The following is an 8,563-nucleotide window of genomic DNA, read 5'->3' on the forward strand; positions in this document are numbered from 1 at the left end:
CAAAGGCCACATGGGAGACTGGGTGTTTTACCCATAGCTTCTTGGTATTCTGTCTAAGCTGTTCTATAGACAGCTGAAGCTTCCTGGGAAGGTGACCTTCAGGACAGTTACCCTGAAAGGAGAGACCTTTGTTAGAACAGCATCTCTAGACAACTGCCAGCCTTACCCCTGGCATCCTGGTACCCCAGCCAGTGCATTAGAAAATTGTACTAATTTCAGTGGCAGAAAAAGGCAGCTTGAGGAAAACCAGCCAATTCTGGCAAAAACCAAGACTTTATGTCAGACCTGTGAGAGTGTCAGAGACCACAGCACCATTGTCTTTCTAGGCCTGTGAAAGGAACGACCCACTTACTAGTATTTTACCTAGGAAGATCTCCCTCTCCCTCTCCCTCTCCCTCTCCCTCCTCCTCCCTCTCCCCTTCTCTCTTCTTCCCCCTCCCCCTCCCTTCTCTGGGTACTTCTCTCTCACTGTGTAGCTACACTTCAGTGTCTTTGCAGCCCAGTTTTGAATCTGTAAAGTGGGTCATCCCTACCTTACCTGCCCAGGAAAGTGTTTTGAGGCAGTGAGCATGCCCCTTCTTTGCACATTCCAGGAGAGGAATGCAGTCCAGGCTTTCCTACCAGGACAACAGAAGAATGAAGCGCTTGCCAGAAGCCCGGAGCTAGGACTTACCTTCTATCTATAGCTCTTGCCCTTGTCAAATCTGCTGTCATCTATGTATGTCCTGTTTCCTCAGCTACACTTTGGTTGTTCCCGGACATCTGGTACTTTTCTAGTGTACTCTATCAGGCGTCTATCCTAATTTTCTATTCTTCTATCATGCTGCCTCTGAGACCCCTTCCAGTACTCCCCAGAAATGAATGGCTGGATCTGTGAGAGCTGTGGAAAGGCTGCGGGGTCCAACATCAACGTGAAACATTGGCAGTGCCCCCTCTGCTGTTCCTTTTACCATTTTAGTTTGCAAAGATTATTAGAAGTCCGGAAAAGCCTAATAGAATTAAAATCACCAGGCAGACTAGAGTGAGAAGGGAATGCCTATTTATTTTTGAAACTAGTAAAACATTATTCTGAGCCTACTGTGAGACACTTACCAAGACTCATTGCTCTATATAAAATCTGACAGGGAAAGGGACCTCCATGAGGTGTCTCCCTTCCAGAGGTCATCGTCCTGGCCACAGAAGCAACTGTGACCATTGAGTGCGTGTGTTTAGTACATTGTGTCTTATGCACATGCGTTTAGGGCGATTGGAATTGGGTAGCTCAGGGTGCTCAGCTGTGGAGAAGACTCGATTCTTCTGTCTCATCAGCCATGGGTAGCTTTGGGTAGCCTTGGGTAGCCTTGGGTAGCCTTGTTTAGCCTTGGGTAGCCTTGGGTAGCCTGTATCCTTTCATCTTGGGCTGTGGCCTTGTGAGATTCCCCACCCACATTAGTGAGTCAGTAGGCGTTGTCATCGTGTAACTTTCCTGTGTGTTGACTTTCCTGCGTGCAGTTTCCCTGCCGTATACAGAAGGCAGCGCCTCAGCAGACACCCTTGTCCTCTGCCTCTCTCCCACAATCTTTCTGCTCTGCTTCTGTGATGTTCCCAGGGGCCTTCGGTTCAGGGGTTTAACTGCAGAAGTGGCAACCCTGACTATGCACCCATGGCTGCGTAGTTTCTGAATTTTGAGCAGTTTGTGGATCTCTGTGGTAGCCTCCAACAGAAATATTCTTAAGGAAAGGCTGTGCCTGTTTGCTTACATGCTAATGAAGCTAGCCCGCTCCTTAGCTACCTTATGTATTCCTTCACTTTAGGGATCCCAGTCTCCTTCAGATTTCCAATCAACTACTAGGAATGTAACCACCATGATACTGAAAATTCCTTTTTTTCCCCTGAAAGTTAGGATTCAGGTGGATAGGTAAGGGATGATGAGTAATTTGTCTCAGTCTTTTGCCAGCAAACCCTGTACCTTCTCCATCATTTGAAGGGAAGCCAACCCCTTCTGAGCTACGTATATATTAAAAGTACTCAATATAAAACATATGTGAATTATACTTAGAGAAAAAACATAAGAATGGCTCCTGATCACATGCCAATAAAATGTTATCAATAAATCAAAACATTAGACAAAAGGCACACACTGGGCCCTGTGTTAGTCAGGTGTGGGGTTGATTTTTGTGGAGGAGGGGCTTCTGTATCTGAACTCTGGGTTCCCATCTCAGAGCATTCACTTGGAATATCCACTAGAATCACAACGGGGCCTAGCAGATGTGTATTTTTCTTTTGACTTTCTCTTTAGTTCCTTGGAGCAACCTGCCACCTACAATCCTGTGAAGGGAAAAATCGAAGCTCATTTTTAATATCTCATTTATAATGAAAAGGAAATAAATATTGTTTGTTTCTCTGGGAATTGTTTCATTCTTTTCCTTCCCTGGTGTGTTTCATAATTAAGCCTCCCAGAAAGAAAAAACTAAAACTGAGATTACAGATGTGTTATTTCCTGGCTAGTGTGCTGAGCCGTGCATGTGTTGTTGTTTCTGCAGTCTCGGTGGACAAGCGACGCCTGCTGTTACTGCCTTTGTTTAAAAACCAAGACAGTTTGCTGTGCTGACATCCCAACCTGTGGTTTCTGCTGCTGCTGTCATGAACAAGTAATGCCAGTCTCGCCACTCTTAAGCCCTGTGTGAAACGTGGACGCGAACAAACGTTTGAGTGTGCCTGCTCACGCCTTCCCTCTTCGTAGAGATGTCGGAGGCTGACCCATCATCTGGATTTGCAGCCAGTGTGGAGAATGGAACTTTCCTGGAGCTGTTTCCCACATCGCTGTCCACGTCGGTGGACTCGTCCTCCGGCCACCTGTCCAATGTCTACATCTATGTCTCCATATTCCTCAGCCTCCTGGCTTTCCTGCTTCTGCTGCTGATCATCGCTCTCCAGAGGCTGAAGAACATCATCTCCTCCAGCTCCTCCTACCCGGAGTATCCTAGTGACGCTGGGAGTTCTTTCACCAACCTAGAAGTGTGTAGTATCTCCTCTCAGAGGTCGACATTTTCAAACCTCTCATCCTGAAGGAAATACTCTAAATGAGAATGGCTTTGGTTTCTCTGTACTGAAGATATCATTTCATGAAAGACCATCAAGGCAGACCTGTTTTCCTCCTTCATTTTTAAATTTCTTTTCTGCTGAGTATGTCCAGCCAATGCTGGAAATGCAGGTAAACCTTGAGGCATGGGATTCCACACAAAGTTCTTGGGCCACCTGGCGCCTGCTCAGCGCTGTGTTGGACACCACGGACTCAGACTGCAGGGGATGCTGGGAAGACACACTGCCACTCTGACTCTCTTACAAAAGACCTGGAACTAACTGAGCGGGCAGAAAGAGGAAAGTCAAGTAGAGACTATTTAGAAGATATGTTCTGTAGTTAAAAGATAAAGCAGGCGGAGGGGGGAGAGGGGAGGAGAGAGAGAAAGAGACTGGGAAAGAGACTGGGAGAGGGAGAGAGAGAAGGAAAAGAGAGAAAGTATATTTAACATATAACATTTCCAAAAGGAGGTTAAAATAGGCTAAATGTTTTTATTTAATTTCACCTTAGCAATGTCACAGATGATGAACAGAAGTCACTTGGGACTGTTCTGGGGGAGTGAAAAGCTTCAGTGGCACAAGGCAAGTGTGTCCTGAGGCAGCGGCACTGCTTTCTGCTCCTGGGTTTCCCCCTGGCTCGTGCTGCAGTCAGAATGCTCTCTGGCTTTGGAATCCCTGGCTATGGTCCCTGTTGCTATTACTAAGCGAAGCCCAGAAGAGGCACAATTCATTTTAATTTCCTCGCTATTGTTTCCATCCAGTAGGAATTAAATACAAAGACATATTCGTTCAGATGCGTTTTATATAGTAATACTCTTAGCCCTTGTGAGCTCCTTCACTGAGTTTGTCTTTAAAGCTTTACTGCACAGTAACATGGTCTCTAAGGTGTCAGTGTGTGCTCATGTGACTTTGAAAACCTTAGGGACAGTGTCGCTAATAGTCGTGTCATACTCCACGAACTCGGTCTGTCTCTGATGATTTGTTCATGTTGACATAATAGTCTGGGTTTCTAAGCTATGAGTTTATGCTAAAAGCTGCAGACATTGCAATTGGGTAGCTGCAGATACTTCAATGCTGCTGAGGGCTGCTATCCTGAGGCCACCCACGGGTGTCCGTGAGATGAGGCACAGCTGTGAGCGCAAGGCTGTGCAGAGAATTGATCAGAGCCAAAGACAGCTCCTGTGGATAAGAATTTAAAGTCAGTTTGTAAAATAGGTGGTCCACAGACTGAGCTCTGATCTGAGTAACCTGGGTTCCAACAGCCAAGTCTTTCTTAGGCAAAGCAATTATTCCCTGCTCACAACACTTGATAATCTTAAACACTGGAACTTCCACGCACTCTGTGGATGAGTTGTGCAGTCAGGCTCCCCGGGGACTGGAATGGGAGAACGAGTTAAACATTTTCCAGGGCCTGCCTGACATCCTAGACATGCCAGGGGATGAGAACTGGTGAAGAAGATCAAAAGCCACTTCCTTCTTTGAACTCCACAATCAAATCGGGACACACTTGGCTACTTACATTTCAAAAGTATCTACAGACACCGCCAGACCAGTATAGATGTTGCCCTACAATGTGTAGTGAAAATCTTGTGTCAGCTGTCTCATAAAGTGTGACCCAATATAGACTAAAATCCTGGACTAGAGAAGTTCTGTAGCTTGGGTGGTTATTGCCATTCTCTAAGTATTTGTGGGCACATGTATTCATGCAAATATGTACACACGGTGTGTGCACAGACATATGGATGCGTGCACATGTTTCCAGGGAAACCTTGTGGGACAGCTATCAGGAACTCAGAAGCATCTGCAGTGTCACTCCTGCTCTTCTGATTATTTTGGTTCTGAGGTTATTTGGGTAAAGATATGTTAACAAATAAAGGGACAAACATCCCAAAAGACAGGTCAACCTGATCAGGTCCTGTCCTGCAGAGGTAACGTCACATGCTTTTGTCCTGGAATAGATCCAAAGGCTTTAGACAGCAAAACTACCTAAGTCAAACTCACTTGCCTCTCTGAAGGTGTGCTACCTAGGTAGCCACAAGATTCTTATGCCTTGAGATAAATGGAGTAATTAGTAGTAGCAGAACTCAAAGATGGAAAAAGGGCGTCACCACTAAGCACTGTACAACTTGGGAGGAATCTGTCTTGTGGAAAATGTTCAGAGACTGGAATACAGGTATACAAATAAAGAAGTGGAGTCTGTTGAAAGCCTGGTTTCTTGTTTTGTTCAGCAATTTAGTCTCCTAGAGAAGACACTTCGCCTAAGAGTTCTAAGTATATCTGTAGAATCTATAGCTACATAATATCCATACATTAAATGCCTATGGGGGTTGGAGAAATGGCTCGGTGGATAAGAGAACTTACTGATTTTCCAGAGGACCAAAATCCAAGTCCCAGCACCAATGCTGACTGGATCACAACCCAGCTTCAGGGAACTTAATGCTATCTGCTGGCCCCTTCAGGCACTTACATACACATGGCAAACACATGCATGTACATGTATGTTCTATACAGTGTATCTGTGGAATGTGTGGACATGCTTATATGCATATCAGCACGGATCTAAAGAAGGATCAACACTATGTAACCAGATGCCATCCTCTCTTCATGGCTGCAGGGACCACTCCCCATTGGCAGTGATTGATTCTCAGATCGGCCTAATTAGAAGAATCACATCACAGGGGTGCTTGGAAATTTTACAAAACCAAACCAAGCTTCTGAACCTCACAGGGGGGCTCCAGGTGCCAAGGAGGAGGAGGGAGAGAAGGAGGGAGAGAAGGGAGAGAAGGAGGGAGAGGAGGGAGAGAAGGGAGAGAAGAAGGAGGGAGAGAAGGAGGGAGAGAAGGAGGAGGAAGAGAGAGAAAGAGGAGCCAGAAAGCTTCTTTCTCCACAAGCCCAGGAGTAAGACGGTAGACATGGCTCCTATGTGCTTGAGAAGAGAACTCTCCTCTACATCACTACTGACAAATGCAGCATCTCCAATCTGAGTGTTTGGTCCACCTGCGGCTCACTCACAGACCCACAGCAACCCCCTCTCTGCTGGAGTATGGACTCCAGGTCATCTCCCTAAACACGGGGAAATGCTGCTCTTGTGATGGCTGGGAGGAAAAGACAGATCAGTCAGGAGCAAGCCCCATCTCTCTCACTGTGTCTTGTGGAAAGACCAACACCTTTGGCCCTACAACTCTGCTTTCACAAGACAACATTTGTGTAGCAGACTAGAGGATTGAAGGGGGTGGGAAGTGTACATTGTCTACTAAGACACCCACAGACCAGACAGTCAAACCTTCAAAGTCAAAGACAAGCACCAGTTTCTGTTGATGCCCTTGCCCTGAAAGCAGCCTCCCATCTGTCACCAACGCCAGGGCTCGCCATCCTATTCTGCATTACAAGGTCCCCTGAGGTCCATCTCCAGCAGTCTGGTGCACAGCGCCCCAGCCTTTAGACAGTCTGAGTATCCAAGGGAGATTAAGACACCACCTCGACTGTTAAAGTCCCCTTATCTCAATTTAACTGAGCTTTGAATGGCAAATGGAATATGCGTTTCCCCTGCATGTATCCCTCCATCTCAGAGCTATGCCCAAGCCACATACTTTGTGACACACTTGCTGCTAAGACTGCTTTTTATTCTGACTCTGACCATCCTTCTGACTGCAGAGACCTCATCAACACAGGCCAAATGGGGCTTTTCTTTTATCTTAGCTGAACTCCACACTGTAGGCAGTGTGCCATCCTGAACACTGTAAGAAACAGTTAGGAAGCATTTGTCAAATATGTGAGTGCATCCCTCAGTGCTGGATAGAGCAAACAGATACAGTTCCTGCACTTATGAGGAAGTGATGGAGGTACTCAGGGGAAGATGAAAAAAAAAACATATACAATTGTAGCGATGGTGAGTGCGACTGAGGAGCGCAGTTGTGACAGGGCAGAGCCCAAAGAAAATGTACTTGGGGAGATAGTTGAATGGCTTCTAAAAGTGTAGTCTCTGAAGGGAGAAGAAAATACACAAAATCCCTGACGTAGGGAGAGCCTTGGCTCTTGCAAGCAGAATACTTAGTGCTGGGGTCTGAGATGTGGTGTTGGGAGATGGGCAAGACAGGCCAGGTGGGGCTTATGAGATGCATGATGGGATTTGTGTTTAAGAAAGATTACTCCAATTTCTTCTGGAAAAGAGACCAAAGATGGACAAAGAGTCCTATTCAGATGCATTCTGGGTGGGATACAGGAGTGGGTGGAGATTTGTTCTGCCTGCTACAAATATCTGTTCATCTTCTAGCCATGGAGACAGACTTAGCTAAGACTGAGTTTATGACACAACCCATCCCTCCTCCACCGCTGTTTCCATTTCTTCTCTCTCTCTTTCTCTCTCTCTTTCTCTCTCTCTCTCTCTCTCTCTCTCTCTCTCTCTCTCTCTCACACACACACACACACACACACACACACACACACACACCATCTTGCATTCCCTCCCCTCCTCTCCTGACTTGTCCCCATTTGGCCCTTATTTAAAGTCTTTCAATTATTTTCAGGCCACATTGTGACTCTTACTCCAGTATTTTTAACACGTTGTATGACTAATGCTCCAACAAAACTCTAATGCCACAGTAAAGTTGCAGCATTTAAAATCTTCCTCCTTTCAAAATCCCATTTCTAAACAAGCTATTGTTCTTTGTACCCTAGAAAGAGGGTACAGCTTCCTGTAGCTAGGTAATATTTTGAGATGCTTTCTCCTTGGTTGTCTGCCTGCCCTGTGAATTTATTCTAACCTCCTTACAACATGGGCTCAATCTAGACAGGCATTTATTTAAATGCCTTCAGGTATTTCCTCTCTGGCCTCAGATAACACATCCTGAGGTCCCAGGTCTTGATAAAATAAAGAAGTAATGATGTCTTTAAATGCTGTGCAGATTCAGTGACAGCCATATGTGAACTAACACCTCACTGTTTAGTACATGGTAATATATGCAAGTGTCAAGCCAACGTCATTTAGAACATTTGGCTTTGGGGGTTCAAATCTTCCCACTGGTTCTTCCTACCACCCACTCTCTCTGTTTTTTCTGCACCTAATCCCTCTCCTCTTCTCCCTTCTTTTGCACACCTAACTTAACCTTTCATATGCTGAACCTTCTGCCCTAGGTCATCTTCTGGCTTTAGCCTCTCACTGGTCTCCCTATAGCCCCAGCATAGATACACAGGGATATATGGAGGGCTTCCCCCAGCCCTTTCTCCCAAGGGGTCCACTTATTCAGCTTACCCTACCTATGAACTATAGATGATATTCTTGTCTCATGTGCAAGCATAATTGGTTAGGAAACATCCAAGCTTAAAGACGTCTGTTGAGGACCCTGCTGTTCAGAAAACATCACCAATGTGCTGGAGAGCCTGGGGCTTACAATGAAGCTGGCATGGACTCGGGGAAAGTCAGATGGGGTGTGGTGTTATTGTTCTTCAAGGCTTTTGTCAAAGAAGCTTCTTTTTGCAGCCAGCAGAGGCTGATGCATACTCA

At 45.9% G+C, this 8,563-nt stretch overlaps 1 protein-coding gene across 1 annotated transcript; it reads left to right on the forward strand.

Moving 5' to 3' along the window:
* Positions 1-2,724: 2,724 nt before the first annotated feature.
* On the forward strand, positions 2,725-3,048 carry Sertm1 (serine rich and transmembrane domain containing 1). The gene has a single exon (XM_052178726.1). The coding sequence runs from the start codon at positions 2,725-2,727 to the stop codon at positions 3,046-3,048; it is 324 nt and encodes a 107-aa protein (XP_052034686.1).
* The last annotated feature ends 5,515 nt before the right edge of the window (positions 3,049-8,563 follow it).

Source organism: Apodemus sylvaticus, chromosome 4, assembly GCF_947179515.1.
Source record: "Apodemus sylvaticus chromosome 4, mApoSyl1.1, whole genome shotgun sequence".
NCBI classification, from domain to species: domain Eukaryota; kingdom Metazoa; phylum Chordata; class Mammalia; order Rodentia; family Muridae; genus Apodemus; species Apodemus sylvaticus.

What these genes read in the sequence shown, in the direction of transcription:
- Sertm1 (XM_052178726.1), top strand. Translation starts at nt 2,725, where the DNA reads ATGTCGGAGGCTGACCCATCATCTGGATTTGCAGCCAGTGTGGAGAAT.